Source organism: Sorex fumeus, unplaced genomic scaffold (assembly GCF_029834395.1).
Source record: "Sorex fumeus unplaced genomic scaffold, SorFum_2.1 ptg000098l, whole genome shotgun sequence".
In the NCBI taxonomy this organism is placed as follows: domain Eukaryota; kingdom Metazoa; phylum Chordata; class Mammalia; order Eulipotyphla; family Soricidae; genus Sorex; species Sorex fumeus.
The window spans coordinates 28,908,851-28,927,733 of NW_026606155.1; the positions used below are offsets into that span (position 1 = coordinate 28,908,851).

Consider the following 18,883-nt stretch of genomic DNA (forward strand, 5'->3'; position numbering starts at 1 on the left):
ACACCACGGGGAGCTTGCCAGACTCTGCCTGTACAGGCAGGATACTCTCGGTAGCTTGCCCAGCTCTCCAAGAGGCATATATTCATATATTTCTCTCTATGATATGATTTATCAACATAAATAGTTCCTCATAAATACATTGTTCTTAGAAATGGATAATCTTTTTTCTTTTTTATTAGTGAGACACCATGAGGTACAGTTGTAGACTTACAAATTTTTGTGCTTGGGTTTCAATTATACTATGATCAAACACCCATCCCTCTACCTGTGCCCATTTCCCACCACCACAGATCCCAGTATCCCTCCCACCCCCACCCCCTCATCCCACCCTGCCTCTGTAGCAGGGCATTTCCTTTTGTTCTTTCTCTCCTTTTGGGTGTTGTAGTTTGCAAAAGAGGCAGTGAGTGGCAATCATGTTTGGTCTATAGTCTACTTTCAGCATACTTCTCCCATCCTGGGAGGATCCTCCCAACGCCCTTTATTTGGTGCTCCCTTCTCTATCTGAACTCCCTTTTCCCCTAGCATGTGTGGCTGGCCTCCAAGGCATGGAGCAAAATTCCTGGTACTAATCTCGGCCATTCTTGGGTGTTAGTCTCCTATTTTGTTACTTTATGTTCCCCAGATGAATGCAATCTTTCTAAGTCTATCCCTCTCTGACTCAAGAAATGGATAATCTTTAACCAAAATATTTTTCATGAAAACCTAATTCCTATGCGTTCATGTTTTCATTTTCATGAAAAAAACATATAATCTGATTTGCAAATACAAATGATTCAGAGTGGAACACATAAACTGCCTCTGCTACATATTTTCCTTTCTACTATATCAGTCTTTTAAAATTCTAATAATGCATTTGATGAGAAGTTTCAATAGGATTCACAGTATATTTGCCAAATTGATAGCTGAAGTTAAAATTAACAGAAACACCTAAAGGATGAAAAGTTTCAAAATAAAAATGTTGGACCCAGGGGATAGCACAGTAGTTAAAAGCAAATTCCTTCCAAGCTTGAGACCATGAGTTAGATGCTAGTGCTTCCTACATATACCCAGTGTGGTTCCCAACTTCTCTGTAGTCTGGAACTCTGGAACCGCACTGCAATACAGAGTGCAATGTCCAGTGCACAGTCAGGTGTGTAGGCACCACAACTTAAGATGTGGGAGCACTGTGATCAGTAGTGCATGTGTGTAAGCACTACAAGTAAATGCTACCATAGGCAAGAACATGTGCAAGCACTGCAACCAGATGAGACTTCAAGTGAGCTCTACAACCAACATGAATGCACCACAAACAAACGTGCTGAACTCCATTCACTAATGAAGAGGAATAGGAACAAAACATATATATACATATATATACATATATATATAATCACTTGTCACTTGTCATCCCATTGATCATCGATTTGCTTGAGCGGGTGCCAGTAACAACTCCATTCGTCCCTGTCACATGCTAGTGTAGCCCAATGGCATATTGGGGGCTCTTTCAGGATCAGGGGAATGAGGCCCATTATTGTTATGTTTCTGGCATATCAAATACGCCACGGGTATCTTGCCAGGCTCTGCCATGCGGGCGGGATATTCTCAGTAGCTTGCCGGGCTCTCCGAGAGGGAAAGAGGCTTTTGGAGCGGCCTCTAATTGCTTTTACAGGTGTTCCCAGTCTACCGAATACAACACAAACAAAAGTGCTGAACCCCATTCACTAATGAAGAGGAATAGGAACAAAACCTATATATGTGTGTGTGTATATGTATACGTATACATGTATATATGTATATATACACACATATCTATTATGAATCCTATCTATTTTACAAATGAATTATATATATACTCACACTTCAGCAGGTAATTAAAATTCAATTTAAAACTATATATATATAAATAAAATTTCACTGAAGCATTAACACACTATAAAAATGTAGATGTGGATTGATGATTATATTAACTCTATAACTCTATAAAATAGATTTAGATAAAATACTTAAAAATAGTACCATCGGGGGCTGGAGCGACAGCACAGCGGGTAGGGCGTCTGCCTTGCACGCAGCCAACATGGCCGACCCGAGTTCGATTCCTCCGCCCCTCTCGGAGAGCCCGGCAAACTACCGAGAGTATTCGATATGCCAGACACAGTAACAACAAAGTCTCCAATGGAGACGTTACTGGGCCCGCTCGAGCAAATCGATGATCAACGGGAGGGCCTTTACTTTACTTTTACTTTATATATAAAAATAAAATTTCACTGAAACATTAACACACTGTAAAAATGTAGATGTGGATTGATGATTATATTAACTCTATAACTCTATAAAATAATTTAGATAAAATACTTAAAAATAGTACCATCGGGGGCTGGAGAGATAGCACAGCGGGTAGGGCGTTTGCCTTGCACGCAGCCGACCCGGGTTCGATTCCCAGCATTCCATATGGTCCCCTGAGCACCGCCAGGAGTGACTCCTGAGTGCAGAGCCAGGAGTGGTCCCTGTGCATTGCCAGGTGTGACCCAAAAAGCAAAAAAAAAAAAAATAGTACTATCGGGGACTGGAGTGATAGTGCAGCGGGTAAGGTGTTTGCCTTGCACACAACCAACCCGGGTTCGATTCCCAGTATCCCATATGGTCCCCTGAGCAACGCCAGGAGTAATCCCTGAGTGCAAAGCCAAGAGTAACTCCTTGTGCATCACTGGGTATGACCCAAAACAAACAAAAAAAAAATACTACTATGAAGTATACAGAAGTATGCTTTCTAAAACTTTCTGAAACAAGTTCTCTACCTTTTTTTTTTTTTTTGCATTTTTGGGTCACACCCGGCAATGCAAAGGTGTTACTCCTGTTCATACACTCAGGAATCACTTCTGGCGTGTTCGGGGGACCATATGGGATGCTGGGAATTGAACCTGGGTCGGCCGTGTGCAAGGCAAATGCCCTACCTGCTGTACTATTACTCCAGCCCCAAGTTCTCTACCTTTAAGAGTTACAAATTATAACTCATAAAAAAAAGTTTTAAGTGTAGCCTCTTAATTCTTTAAGTATGAATTCATAGTACATAACCATAAATATTAAAAGCTGTAATAAAATCCACAGTTCATAGACTTAAGTCTGGTGAGCCTTTTTTGTTTGTTAAGGGGACACACCCAGCAATGCTCAGGGGTTAGTTTTAACTCTGCACTCAGAAACCACTCATGGCAGTGTTCAGGGACCATATGGGGTGTCAGGGACCAAATCTGGGTCAGCCACATGTTAGGCGAGAGCCCTACCCACCATATTATCTCTCCAGCCCCCATACGTGGTGATCCTTTATTCAAGTATGTCTACAAACCCCATCATGTCTTTATTCATGTCTTTACTCATTTCTACAAACCCCCATCACAGTAGAGCATATTTATAAGGTAATAACTTTTCAATAAATTATTACTTTTCAAGTAATATTCTCAAAGGCATTCCTGAATTCAAATATAACTTTTATTATCAAATCTTACCGTCCACCATTACCACTGCTCCCAAATCTGTAACATTCTTTGTATTCCTTCAACACATACTTAATCTTCCTAGAGGATTTAGTGTATTTATCAGAGCTAAGAAAAAAACTTATTTTTAAGGGCTGTTTAAAGTCACTTCCTTCCCTAAACTACAATACTTAGGAGACAGCTTCTACATATTGCTTTAAGTTCCAATGCCAAAATCACCCTCTTTCTGCTATTTTATCTATGTCACATACCAAACCCTACCCAGAACTTTTTAAGACTTCTCTATACACTTTATTCTGATCAAGAGCCTAATTGTCACCAACACAATCATTTATAAAGTTGCCACTGACTTTAAACAGCCCTTAAAAAAAAGTTTTTTCTTAACTCTGGTAAATACACTAAATTCTCCCTTAAAACAGTACTTTTTCCTAACTCATCTGAATATCAGATTCCTTTTAAGTTTATCCTTCAAATGCATAGGCAATTTAAATAAGTATAAGGCAAAATAATTTCATAATTATTTATTTTTTAGCATATTGATGTTATTACCATTGGACTGTAGGGATACCAATAAAGGTTCTTTACAAGGGACTTTATTCAACAACCATTATGTTCCTACACCTCTTCTTCAATGAATGGAGTCCAGCACTTTTGGTTGTGGTGCACTCATGATGGTTGTAGGGCTCACTGGTAGTCTCATTTGACTGGGTAAGATGATTACAAACTAAAACTATTAGGAAAAGCTTAAAAATTGTTTTTAAAAGGTTTACAGACCTGAAAGATAGTACAGGAGTTAAGTACGAGTCTTGCATGTGCCTGACTCAAGTTAGGTCCCCAGAACTGCCAGTTATAACATCCACAAAAGGTTTTTTAAATATATATGGCTGGGGCCAGAGAAATTGTATAGTGGTGCTTGCTCTGCACACAGGGTTTGAACCCCAGCATGCTCTGCACTGCCAAGTATAATTCCTAAGTGCAGAGCCAGGAGTCACACTGAGCATGGTCAGGTGTGGTCCAACACCACCCCCAAAATAAATAAATATACATGGCTAAACTTTCAATTATTTATGATCTTTCATTTCCATGGTCAGTAGACATAGGAAATACTTCATTTTTGTTTATGGACACACAATATGGGGCTCAGGAGCTACTCCTGGCTCTGTACTGGGAAATCAAACTGGAGCCTCAATGGCAAAACAGGCACTCAGTCCTTTTGGTTATTTCTCGGGTCCCAAATCTCACTCTTTAATTACTCTATACATTTTCAAAGTATAGCTAGAATTTAAAGTGCAACTTAAGGCTTGATATAGAGCATACTTTAACACCCCACCACTAGAGTCTTTGAAAACAGGCAATGTCAACTCTCAGATAAGAATTCTATGACACAACTGAATCCTGAATCCTAAAAAAAAAAAAAAAAAGGCAACAGTTTCAGCACCAAAGGCAGAGAACAGCGCATCTTTGCTGGGGGGGGGGGGGGGGGGGGCTTTGGGGTAAGGAAGTCGGGCAGGAATAACAGTAAGGTAGAGAAGGGATTCCCTTTCAAACAACTGGTTTAGTTAAAACTAATTTCTCCATCCCAAGGGCTCTTGGTCAAAAAAGTTCAGTAAATAACTATTAATATCTTGAAAGAAAAAAGCAACTTTTATTTTAAAAAGAACCGGTGCCTTGGATATCTTCTTTTTATAAAATTTAATGGCCAAATTCTGCTTTGCATTCAGTATCTGCCAATAGAGGGGTGTGTGTGTGTGTGTGTGTGTGTGTGTGTGTGTGTGTGTGTGTGTGTTCCTTTCTTCCTAATAATAAAAACAAGAATCTTCAAATTTAGTCCCTTCTGGAGCACTGTTTCAACCTGTCAGACTTGTTAGGAGGGAAACAATTTTAAGAAGGGGGCGGGGAGGAGGGGTTGGTTATAAGGATTCCCTTTTACATAGCTTCCTTTTCGGAAACCACATTAGTAAAGTCTCGGATTTCCTTCACTTGCAACTAAGCCCTGGGATTCCAAATATAGTTCTTTAACCCCTGCCTGGCCACGCAATCACACAAAAACCTGGCCAACCACAGCACCACCGCACAAACCCCACAAATTGGCTTGCAGTTCGGCTCGGAAGTCATGCCCTGCAGCAACTGCCGACAGCCGATCTGAGGGATATTACCCAAATACAACGCAACGGGATCAGACATGCAGAGCACACACCGCGTCCGCGAGGGAGGGAAACGTACCCGGGAAAAGTGCGCTCCCCACCAGCCTCGGGACCTGGGGGGCAGGGGAGGGAACGGGCCTGGAAGGGGGGTCCGGACTGGGAGGGGAGGGGGTTCCCCAGAAAGGAGGGGCAGAGGAGACTGAGAGGGGGGAATCCTTTCCTCCCCTAGAGACAAGGGCTGGATCTCCGTCCACATGCTGCAGCCTGTCCCTCTAAGGAAGGGAAGAGCCGAGGAGACGGCCTCTCGCCCTGAGAGATGGAATGCAGACACTTTCCCAGGTCCGGCCACAAGCCGGAACCCCCCCCCGCCCCCACCCCTCAGCCCCCGGCCCCAGAGGAGATGAGGAGTGTCCCATGGGTGACTGAGGGGGATGCCCGGCTCCGGAGGAGCAGCCTAAAGAGGAAGAGCAGAGTTTCGCCTGATGAACACCGGTGTCGTGTCCCGTCGGTGCCGCGGGCAAGCACAGGTGGAGCACCGCGGGGCGTGAGGGTGGGTGGAGAAGAGGAGGAGGGAGGGGTGCAGTGGGATTCCCCCCCCCCCCCTTTCTCTCGGAGCACCATTAGCAGAGGAAGCGCGCCGGCCAGCCGAGAGCGGCGTGCAGGAGACTGCGGAGCCGGGATCCCGCCGCCTCTCCCCGTAGCAAGGAGCCCCGCAGCGCCCGCCGCACCGGCCACTCAGTACCTGGGGCCCAAGGACTTGCGGCCTGACATGCCACAGAGCGGGCTCCAGCTCCCGGGAGACCCATGGAAACACCCAACCTCCAGCAGTTCGCAGCGGTTGTAAAACGCCTTCCCCCCCAGCCCCCCCCCCCCCATCCCTCCTCTCCACCTTCCCTCCTCCCGAGGCCGCAGAGAAGGGTCACCACAGCGAGAAGCCGGAGACAAGTCGGGGACAGCGGCCACGGGGGTCCCAAACCTCGTCCCCCCGGTTACCTGTGAGGACTCCGACACGGATTTGATGGTCGTGGTTCGTGAGAATCATTCCCTCGGTCGCCATGTTTCCCAGCGCAGTCACCGCACTGACAGGAGCCGGGAGAAGCCGGAGCCCGGAGCGCGCGGGCCGGGAGCGCGCTCGCCTGGGAAAGCGCGAGAGCGTGAGCGTCCGGGGAGCGCGAGGCTGGGGAAAGGTGGGGGAGGCGGCCCGGCGCTCGGCGGCCTGCGCGGGGAAGAGGCCGGCCCGAGGAGTGCGCGAGTCCGCGGGAGGGGGGCGGAGTCAGGGCGCGCGACCCCGAGTCCGGGTCGCGGCGGCGGCGGCGAACTGCGGGTGGGGAACGCGGCGGCACCACGCGTGTGCGCGGAGGCGGCGTCCGAGCCAGGCCGGAGCAGCCCTGAGGAGAGCGCCGTGCGGAGCGGCGAGCCCAGCGTGGCGAGAAAGGAAGGAAAGTGAAGGGAAGCGGAGAGCACACGCGCTGGAGGTTGCGTGGGTGGACTTGGGAACAGGGGGCGGAGCTACACCGCGAGGCGTGTAACTAGTGGAAAAAGGGAGGAGCCAAGGGCTCGGTCGCCGAGTAGTTGGAAGCGGGAAGGCGCGGGGGGCTCCCGGGCCGGGATGGGCCGGGGAACGCTCCCAGGCGCGCGAGTAGCGCCCGATTGGCCGAGAGGACGCGGCGCGGGTGCGCGCGACACACGAATGCTGGTTCTGTCGCGTCCCAGACAGAAGCAATCCCCTGCCGAGCCGGACGTCTCAGACGACGGTCGTCAGCCTCTCCGGCCGGCGTTCTGGGGGCCGCGGGTGCTTCTGTTGTAGCCGGCTTGAGAAACCCTCCTGAGAGGTGGGTCCTCGCAGCCTTCCCGGAGCTGCTGCCCGTCGCCCTGCGGGCGCCGAGGAACCTGGAGGTGACTGGGAACGCTTCGTGGGAGTCGGAACGGCGGCTAACGTGACCGAGCGACCGCCGTGGGCGAGGAAGGAGGTACCGAGTCCGGCCTCGTCTTCGCGGTTGGCTTCAGTTCGTCCTTCCCGGGTTTCGGCTGCTTCTGTGTGTCAGGAGTCCCATCTCCGAGTCTCCGGACGAGAGAGGGTCCTCCCAAGGGGAGATCTCGGGCGTCTGCGGCAGAGCGCCTTGAGTGGCATAGCTTGCTTTTTATTTTATTTTTTAAATTTTAACCTACCTCTGCCCCTCAGCGTTTTATAATCTTCTTTCCTCACCCGGATTTCTGTTTTAGAAGGAAAAGTAGCGATTTTAGAGCACAAAATCGCTGAGACCTGCACCTCAGTCAATGCAACCACAAGTAGACCCCGAGCACCGGCCATTGAATTCCGTTTCAGGAGTTGTGTGGGTTAAGATATAACCATGAAAGCAGCATGTAGTTGCCACTTCCATGTCTGTCATGAAATGTGTTATCAATCACTTACGTCTGTTTCACATCGATTTCGTAGTTCCCTTTCTAGAGCGCTTGTAAATTCTGAATTGTATACATAGTTAAAAATGAGTATTGTATACACGCAAGTGTTATTACACAAGCATGTTATATAAATACGTTTTCGTATTTTCTGTCTGCAAAATAAAATACACGTATATTATGTGCAATGCATGTATTTCTTGTATTCTGACATGGTAAAACGTGGGAGACATAAATGAAAAGCAAAGTGAAGTGTCGAATAAAGGAATAATCATTTGTGCACGGATTTTCAGAGATCGTTAAAGTTTTTTATTGCTCCAAATGCATATAAACTTACTCAAATGGTTGTAAAAATAATAGAATTGAGGTGCGATAAATAAGTTAGTAAAAATGGCTTGAGTGTATGTTGTATTTTTAACAAATCAAAGCTGGTCAACAGATTGTTAGGTTAAAATTGAGAGGATATATTAAATGTGAAAGTATTCCCAGAGAATGGTCTTTAGCTTGCTGTGAAGATTAAAAGCAAATAGATGGTTACATTGTTAACCATAACCTATCTTTATTGTCATCAGTATCCTTAAATTTAATAGTTAGAAAAAAATTCCCTAAAGTTCTAAATACTTAATCTGCCAAATAGTTTATTATTAAAGACGTAGACGGAACAACCTTTCATCTGATACTCTATTTTTATTTCTAAAAAGAAGCTGACATCTTTGTTTCATAAATAACATGGGACTAATCTCATCTTTAAAAGTAGTAATGGGGAATTGTAATTGAAAATGGAGACTGAATTAAAATGTAAAAAATTTTACTATATGAGGGCTGGAGCGATAGCCCAGCGAGTAGGGCATTTGCCTTGTACGTGGCCGACCCGGGTTCTATTCCCAGCATCCCTTATGGTCCCCTGAGCCCCGACACAGGTAATTCCTGAGTGCTAGAGCCAGGAGTAACCCCAGTGAATCATCAGGTGGACCCAAAAAGCAAAAAAAAAATTTACTATATGGAGGTTTATCTCCTGAACTACTGTATTTTAAATTGCTGGAAAAGTAGAACTGGACAATTATAATAGAAGTTTGTTGCCCAACCATTTTTCTTGTGCATTCATATCTGCAGAAGATAACAAGCTGTAACAGTTTACACAGGAAAAAGCACAGAGACCTTATTATCTAGTGTGACCTTTCCTTTTATTGCTGATCATTAAGTGAATATTGCAGTATGCACATGCTCTTTTACTCCTTTTATAGTAGAATTCATCCTGGAATTGAGTGCTTGGTAATAATTTTTTCTGAAAGGTAGCAAAAGTATAGAATATACTGACAGATGTCTCCTGAAATGTGAGGGATAAAAAACAAAAAAAGTTGAGCTTGTATGTGAAGAATTAGAGTACTTTTTCTCTTTATTTTTAAGGTTTTTGTAGTGAAAGCTACAAGAGTTGACATTATATGAGCATTAACAGAAAAGATGGGTAAATATCTGGCTAGTAATGATTTTCATTATAAATGAAACCATACTTGATTTTCTGAGTTCTGGCTATTTTCATTAGCAGTAGATGTAAGCAGCAACAAAATTGGTTAATGAATTATTCTTTTTTTAATGAATTATTCTTTATCTAAGCCTTATTCCACTCTTGTTTTGGGGCCACACTCAGCTATGCCCAGAGCTCCTGGCTCTGCACTCAAGGACTCAGGGATCACTTTTGGTGAGCTCTAGGACTATCTAGGGTGCCAGGAATCAAACCAGAGTCAATCATATGAAGTTCCTGCTGTACTATTGCTCTGGCCCCCATTCCACTCTTTTTTAATGGCCACAACTAAAACAATCAGGTTTAAAATGAGTGAAAGCAATATTTTGAATATATAATATCACTGAATTGTACACTTTAAAATGTTAAATTTTATTATGTGTATTTAGCACTTTTTTTAATAGGGGCTAGGTAAACCTTAGATTGATTTTATCGTGTTACTTTCCCCCAACAATAGTCAAGGTAACTTTCATCCTTATTTGTGGAATAAAGGTGAGAGGATGGGCAAAAATACCTGGCTGTGCCCAGGAATCACTCCTGGTAGTGCTTAGGGGCATACGCTGTGCTGAGAACCTAACTGGGGTCAGCTACCTACTAAACAAGCACTTTATCCCCTTTACTCTTTGTCCAGGCCCAATCAAAGTAAATTTCAGATTTGTTGACTTTAGCAGTGTTTTATTTTCTAGGGCTGCTGTTAAAAATAACACAACAGGAATTTATCCTCTTGTGGTTCTGGAAGCTAGATTCAGGATCTAAAATCATGCCATCAAAGTGCCCTCTTTGTTAACAATTCTCTTATTTTTTCTTATATGGTGACAAATCTAGCATCTCTAGATTACAAAAGTCTAAATTCCAGGTATCAGGGAAGTCATGTTCCCTTTGAAGAATGCAAAAATTCTTCCTTGTCTCTTCTTAGCTTGTGGTGGTTGCCAGCAATTCTCAGCATACCCTGGATTGTAGCTATATCATTTCAGTCTTTGCTTCTGTCTTCATGTGGCTTTCGCTGTTTTTTTTGTTTTGTTTTTGATTTTTTTCCTTACCCTCCTCAAAAGAATACACGATTATTTAGGACCCATTGTAATCCAGTATCACTCTACTTTAACTAATTACATCTACAAAGACCTTTACCCAAGTAAGTTATATGCTGAGATCTGGGTGATGTAAAATTTGAGGAAATAAAAGCTATCTAGATTGAAATAATGCATGAAAACATAAATTAGAAATTTAAACTCTTAGACTATGATCTTCAATATTTCTTTAAAAACTAAACTTTCAAAATTTGAAAATACAGGTCTAGTTAATTGAGAATATTAGGGAAGTTTTGGCCTAACTAGCCTAATGCTTTCCCCCAAAAGTAGTCTACTAAAATAGACTTTTGCAAAATAGTGAAATAAATTTATTCATGCCTGCTAATGAAATTGACATTTGCTTTCAGTTCTTCTGCCCTTATTATCTTTTAGTGAAGTGAAGCTGAGCCGCCTCAATTGCTCATGGTGTCTAATGGGACTAATTTAGGAACAACTAGGATAATATTTTCCAGTGTCTCCCATGTTTATTAAATCCAGAATATTCGGTAGGCTTTTAATATTACATTTCTACTTCCCATATGGCTACTTGAATTACTCTGCCCTGGTCCTTGTGGTTTTATACCCTTACCCTCTTCCTATGAAATACCCCCACTGAAAATTCAAATATCTGAGGATGTTTTTGTTTTCAAATGACTAATCCTAGCTTAAGTCAAAAATAATTCATTAACCTATGCCACTCGGAAATCCAGATGAGAACGGGCTAGGTTCAGGATCTAAAACCATTTAATCAAGGGGTTTGCTGTCAGCTGTGCTTTCTTTGTTAATTTAATTCTCCATTGGCTCTTTATGGTGGCAAAGATGATGCTTTCTTCTCTAGATCCACTTTTAGTCTTGAGGAGGACTATTTGGTGCCCCCAAACTGAGTCTGCAAGGGCAAAAATATTTTTATACTAATATGAAAGCATTATTTATTTATTAGGTACAGTGGGGATTTTTTTCAGAGGTTACATAATGAATAATGATACCATCCTTCCAATAGCTAATAGAATGTATTTTATATTAATTTTATATAGTAAATATTATATAACATACACAAACCAAAACTCTTGAGTCCACAATAATTTTTTAAGAGTACAAATGGATCTTGACAGTAAAATTTTGAGTCATAGCTTTAGGTCATGCCCATCCTGAAAACATTTATTAAACCAAAGAGAGTGGCATTTTCTGATTAAGTAGGCCATGATCATGAGGATAGGCCATCCAGAGGAAAGAGTTATCAGTTGCATCCCTAACAAAACTACAGTGATCAAAGAAGAAAGAATCTGGGTATAAAGGTAATGCTTGGATAAGTCTGTATTGTACTGTACTGTAGTGTAGTGTACTGTACTCCTGTTGTTCATTGATTCGCTTGAGCGGGCCCAGTTACATTGTAAGATTTGTTGTTATTGTGTTTGGCATATCGAATACCTCACGGATTGCTTGCCAGGCTTTGCCATGCGGGCGAGATACTCATAGTTTTTAAATTTTTTTTAGCTATGAATTACAGGGTTTTCATGTTTGAATTTCAAACACAATATGCAACACCAATCCCTTCACCAGTGTCTACTTCTATCCACCAATGACCTCAGTTTTCCTCCCACCCACCAATCTGCCTCTATGACAGGCACTGTTTTTATTTGTTTATGCTGGTTCACAGTACGGTTAGGGATGGGGTTTTATGCATCACACTTTACATCTTTACACACCTTCCTCCTCCCTCCACCATTGCCATACTGTTCTCTTCCCTGTCTCCCTCCATGCCTAGTTTCCTGCTAAGTTTCCTACTAAGACCCATTCTTATGTTTTTCATTTCCATTGCTTTGGGGCATTTTGTTGTTCTCTTACTATGTTTCTCTATATACTGCATATAACAGAGATCGTTCTGTGTCAGTGTATCTCCCTCTGACTAAATTCACTCAGCAATAACACTCTCCAGATCCAAATAATACAATTTGTATATTAACAAATTGCATGATTTCATATTTTCATAAGCAGCATAATATTCCATTGTATACATGTAACACTGCACTGTCCTCCCATTGTTCATCGACTTGCTCGAGCGGACAACAGTAATGTCTCCACTGTGAGATTTGTTGTTACTGTCTTTGGCTCATCGAATAAGCCACGGGAAGCTTGCCAGGCTCTGCTGTGCGGGCAGGATACTCTTGGTAGGTTGCTGGGCTCTCCGAGAGGGACCGAGGAATTGAACCTGGGTTGGCCACGTGCAAGGCAAACGCCCTACCCGCTGTACTATGGTTCCAACCCTGTGTACATGTACCATGTATTAAATCTATAATTCATTGGGGAGTATTTATTTATCCAGTCAATTTTGACCTTGGGCTCTTGGGTTCTTTCCAAATATCTTGGCTACTGTGAATAGTGCTGCAATGAACAAAGGAGTGTAAATGTATTTTCTGCATTGTCTTTGGGCCCTTGGGCATATATTCCAAGAAGTGGAATTGCTGGCTCATATGGAAGCTCAATTCCTGTTTGTTGTTGTTGTTGTTGTTGTTGTTGTTGTTGTTGTTTGAAGAGTGTCCATACTGTTTTCCCAAAAGGCTGGACCAGTCAGCATTCCCACCAGCTATGAATGAGGTTCCCTTTCGCCATTTCAATGCTGGTTTGGGATGGTTTTATTTAAAAAAAAAAATTGTTAATTTTTGGTGTTTTTTGAGGACCACACCTTGTATTGCTCAGTGGTTACTCCTGACTCTGTGCTCAAGAATTGCAATTGGCAGTTCCTGGGGGAACATATGGGATGCCAGGAATCAAATAAAATCACCCTATCTGCTCTACCAAGGCTCCAGTCCCAAGGTTGGTTGTTTATGAGCTTATTGACATATGCCAATTCTTCTAGTGTGTGGCCTCATTGTTTAGATTTGTGTTTCCCGAATGATTAGTGGTGCAAAGCATTTTTCCATATCTTTTGGCCATTTCATGTTTTTTGTTTTTTTTGGATGGGTCATGTATTTATTGAACTTTTTTGAGGAAGTTTCTATTCATCTCTTCTCAATTTTGGGTGGGTTTGGATTTTTTTCTTGTAAATTTCTGCCAGTAAATATCTATATACTGGATATTAACTTTTATCAGATGATTGGTGAGAAAATATCTTCTCCCAATCTATGGGGTATCTGCACTGGATATTAACTTTTTATCAGATGATTGGTGAGAAAATATCTTCTCCCAATCTATGGGGTATCTGCACTGGATATTAACTTTTTATCAGATGATTGGTGAGAAAATATCTTCTCCCAATCTATGGGGTATCTTTACTTTAAAATGCAGATCCTTCTAACTGTAGACCCATTTATCTTGTTTGCTTTTCCAAATGCATTGACTCCATAAAGATTCCTCTAGTGTCAATGTCATGGAGAGTTCTGTTTTCCTCACTGTATCTTATAGATTTGGGTCTAATATCAAGGTCTTTAATTCATTTTGATTAGAACGTTGTGCATGATTTAGAAAGGGGTCTGCATTTTTCTTTGTATGTCACTGACCAGTTTTCCCAACACCATTTCTTTGTTTGTTTGTTTTTGGCTTTTTGGGTCACACTCAGTGTTGCTCAGGTGTTACTCCTGGCTCTGCACTCAGGAATTACTCCTGGTGGTGCTTGGGGAACCATATGGGATACCAGGGATTGAACCCAGGTGAGCTGCATGCAAGGCAAATACCCTATTTGCTGTACTATAACTTCGGTCTCACAACATCATTTCTTGAAGAGACTTTCCTTGCTTCTCTTCATACTTTTTGCTCCTTGATTAGTTCTCTGTGTACCTGAGAAACTGTCTCTGAATTTTCTTTTTTTTTTAAGTATTTTATTTTTTTATTATTGGTTCACACTTGGTGATGCACAAGGGTTACTCCTGGCTTTACACTCAGGAATTACTCCTGGCGGTGCTCAGGGGACCACATGGAATGCTGGGAACCAAACCCTGGTTGGCGGTGTGCAAAGGCAAACACCCTACCCGCTATACTATCGCCCCAGCCACTGTCTCTGAATTTTCAATTCCATTCCATTTATCTGAGAGTCTGTATTTATTCCTGTACTACACTGTTTAAAACACTATGGCTTTGTAATACAATTTGAAGTTAGGGAGAGCAATGCCTCCCACCTTCTTTTTCCCTAAGATTTCTTTGGCTATAGTGGAGGCTGGGTATTATTTCATGTGAATTTCAAGAGAGTTTGATCTATTTCTTTTTTAAATATCATGGATTTTTTTTACAGGAACTGCATCACCATTTTGACAGTGTTTACCCTCCTGATCAATGAATAGAGGATGTGTTTCCATTTCTTTTAGCAGTGTTTTTTAGTTGACTTTGCATAGGTCTCTCACTTTTTTAAGCTGATTCTTATGTATATGATTTTCTGAGGCACAATTGTGAGTGGGTTTTTTTTTTATTTCTCTTATTTCATTAGAAAACCCATGGGTTTTTTTGTATTGATTCAATTGTACAAATCTATTGTTTCTAGGAGCTGTTATGTAGAGTCTTTAAGACTTTCTAAGTATAGTATTATTTCTTTAGCAAATAGAGTTTAATTTCTTTGCTTATCTGACTGACAGGAGCCATTAGTATTCTTTCTTGCCTAATTGCTATGGCGAGGATTTCCAATATTATAATAATTACCGGTAGTGAAAGTGGCATCCTTGTCTTGTGCCTGATCTTAGAGGAAATGCTTTCAGTTTTTCACCATTGAGTAAGATATTTGCGTGGGCTTGTGACAAATGACATTACCTATGTTGAAAAAGATTCTTTTAACTCCCATTTTATTGAGTTTTTATGGCTGCTGGATCTTATCAAATGCTTTTTATGCATCTATTGATAATATTATGTATTTTTTCTGGTATTGAAAGTGACAGTTGTTTGCTTGAAATATTGTCTTCCAACCTGAGTCTGTTTTCCTTGACTATTCAAATGTGTTTCTTGTGTGTTTCTTATAGGCAACAGAAGGGGGCTTTTTTGTGGGGGAGGGAGGGGTGAGGAAAGGCCACACCCAGCAGTGCTCAAGGCTTTCTCCTGGCTCTGTGCTCAGGGATCACTCCTGGCAGGTTCAAGGGACCTAATGGGATGCTGGGAATTGAGCCCGGGTCCACCACATGTACCACTGTTTATTGCTCCAACCCCAGCTGCAGAGGTTAAATTCAGTTACTAATGCATCCTGTCACTCTGTGTCTCTTAATTGGTGCATCGAAAACATTGCATTAGACCATTGACATGGAGTGATATTATCGTCATGAGGTTTATTGCCATGTTTCTGTAGAAGTTTGAGGTGATTTTAAGACTTTAGCCTTAAGAAAAGTTGGTTTAGGTGCTGGAGCGATAGCACAGCAGGTAGGGCATTTGCCTTGCACGCAGCCAACCCGGGATCGATTCCCTGCATCCCATATGGTCCCCTGGGCACCGCCAGGAGTAATTCCTGAGTGCAGAGCCAGGAGTAACCAATGCCAGGTGTGACCCAAAAAGAAAAAAAAAATGTTGGTTTCAAGTATGAAGTTCCTGGGATGTTGTTTATCCATGAAGCTCTGTATAGTCTGAATGAAATCTGAATGAAGTCTTGTTGGGTAAAGTATTCTTAGCGAGGTGTTTATTTCATTGAGTTGTTTCTTACTATATTACACCATTGTCTTTGGGCTCACAGGGTCTCATTTGATAAATATGTTGTAAATCTTGATGATACTCCTCTGTATTTACTTCTCTTCTTTGTAGATAATTTATGAAGGAAATTACATACATCTTCATGCTTTCAATATTCTATATCTTTTGCACTCCTTGTCTAATTAGGATGTGTCTTGGAATTTTTTTTTTATTTGGTTCTTTTTTAGCTGTTATCAATCAAGCTTCTTGAATCTTGTGTATGAGCGTCTCACCTCTAGGAACAGCTCAGTTATGCTTTCTTTTACTGCTACTTCCTTATCAGAACTACCTGCACGGTCTTCTGGAATTCTGATGATTATGTTGTTCTTCAATTCATCCCAAAGTTCTCTTGTCTGATGTTTATTTATTTTAAGTTTATTTCCCCCTATTTCCTGTTCTTTTCTAGTGGTTTTCTTTATTTCATCTTGGAGCTCACTAATTTTATCCTCAGTTGCTATTACTTTGCTAAGGCCTTCCATTAAGTATTTCATTTCACCTACCAAATTCTCAAGTTCTGTCATTTCTAATTGTGGTTTTCTCATACTTGGGTTTTATAGGCAATACCATTGTTTCTTAGAGTACATTGAACATCCTCAACATTTCCTTTCTAAAGTCCTTATCTAAGAGGTTTTATGCTTAGTTCTCCTTGGGTCTTCAGAGCTACTATCTTCACTCACTAAGCATGATAGTTTTGTTATTCTTTCCCATTGTACCTGTTGCAGTCTGGGTGATTGTTTCCAATTCACCATTCACACCTACTCAGCAACAGGGGGAGCTCAGAGGTTGTGTCTGGGGTGGGGTGTAGGGACCAGCTGGTTCTCTTTTCATTCTCTGTTGAAGCTATTTCAACCAGGTTTGTTGCTACTAATTAGTTTCAAGTTTTGTGCACTGGTTTTAGTGTCTTTAACCCTGCTTCTATTACTGTTGTTGTCATTAAATTGCATACTAAGGCTACCCGTGTGTTGTGTGAGTAGGTAACTGGAGTAAGGATGTTTAAAGTATGTTCCTTATAAGATAGAAGAAGTAAAGTATTGTGTGGTCACATAGGCAGCTACTCACTCCTCAGTTCAGGGAGATATGGTGACTCCTGGTGGTGGGGTCTCAGCCAGAGCTGTACACTCAATGCATATGACCAAGGACTCCGCTCTACACTCAATGCACATGGCCAAGGACTCCACTGGACAGCACATAAAGCTTCCAGGATGGCCAGAGAATTGCTGACCTGTGTGGGGATATGGTGACTCCTGAAGGCCAGTTTCAACTTTTTGGACAGATTTCTATCACTCTTCATCAATACTAAAGATTTTATTCTTGTTTAAATACTCTGATTCATGTCTTTTAATGGCAACTGCATATTCTCATGTTAATACTCAACAATTAGAGAAGCTCTTCCCAGCTGTGTCGTGACAATTTGTTAAAAAGTCATTACTTATTTATATGTTATTAACTGTTATTCTGATAAAAGAAAGAAACTTGGAATGAGGAAACTAGGAATGATTTCTAAAGAAAGGCCTAGCTTTTCTTCCTCATTAAGTCAAAAAGGTTGGTTATCAAGGAGAAGGATAATATTTACTGAAAGAGGAAAAAATTGTTAGAAGGGGAAAAGGAAAATGAGTTTAATCAAAGAGAAAAGTAACATAAGTGGGCCAGAAGCCATTTGATTTCTTGGAAGACTATAAGACTATTCTTCTAGAATACAAGATACTAATCAGAGAATAAACTTAAAAATAATAAATAAGCATCATGATTTTCTTAAATTAACTGGTTTATATGTAATCAAACTACTCTAGAAAAATATTTTGCTCTTATAAGTGAAATATACAAAAAGAAAATTAGTTTTGTTAACATAAATGTTTCTTTCAGTTTGCTTAATAATTGGAGGAAATATATTAGGAATGTTTCTATAGGCTTAGTTTTAAGGTAAAGTTTTACCTTAAATTTTATTTTATCTTAAAATGAGCCTAGAAGTTTGAAGTGTTAGAAAGCATACATGAATTTATGAAGGAAACAGAGATGATGATTTTTTTTAGCTGTTCTGAAATATCTCATTTTACCATATAATAATAACATTTCATATTTTTCTGCCTGCATGTCTCCTTCTATGAAATTGGTTGCAGTAAGCATCTCTAACACAGTATTTTGTTCTCTTCTCATTTCCTAATATTTGATAACCTCGTGTTTGATAAATACAGAATATATAAAGCAATGGGAAATTTGAATGTCTTAGCATCACAGGTGCAGAGAAGCTTTGAGAAATTGGCCCAGATCACAGATTATAACAGATCATAGAATCTGCCTATGAAAGGAGACACCACCTTACATGGCTATAGTTCATACATTCTAAAAGCAAGGTCTCCTATCTGGATCTTAAAATGAGAGGCAGAATGTTTATATGTCATTTTCTCTCTTTAATGATTACAATTCTAGTCTTAAAATGTATTTTATTGGTCTCATTTCTTTTAGAAATGAAATGTCACAAGCATTACAATCACTCTTATGATCATTGAAAAAAGGCAACTTTGGGGATCGAATATATAGTATAATGGTCAGGCAGTTGCCTTGCAATTGGCCTACCTGGGTTTAACCCTGGTGCCACAGATATTCCCCCAAGCCCTTCCAGCAGTAATCTATGACAGAACCAGGAGCATG

General features: G+C 41.4%; 2 protein-coding genes across 20 annotated transcripts in view; both read right to left on the reverse strand.

The window, feature by feature from the left end:
• GPHN (gephyrin) overlaps window positions 1-7,091 on the reverse strand; it is a 475,981-nt gene extending 468,890 nt beyond the window's left edge. For all 19 annotated transcript variants that reach the window (XM_056133389.1, XM_056133387.1, XM_056133400.1 and 16 more), the window contains exon 1: window positions 6,605-7,091. In XM_056133389.1, the coding sequence (XP_055989364.1) occupies window positions 6,605-6,668 (64 nt within the window). In that variant the 5' untranslated portion in view covers window positions 6,669-7,091. The remainder of the gene's footprint in view (window positions 1-6,604) is intronic.
• A 49-nt stretch (window positions 7,092-7,140) lies between these two features.
• The window catches only part of CCDC196 (coiled-coil domain containing 196), a 36,055-nt gene continuing 24,312 nt past the window's right edge, over window positions 7,141-18,883 (reverse strand). The window contains exons 8-9 of the mRNA XM_056133360.1: window positions 7,781-7,825; window positions 7,141-7,520 (exon numbers count right to left, since the gene is read on the reverse strand). Of these exons, the coding sequence (XP_055989335.1) occupies window positions 7,141-7,520; window positions 7,781-7,825 (425 nt within the window). The remainder of the gene's footprint in view (window positions 7,521-7,780; window positions 7,826-18,883) is intronic.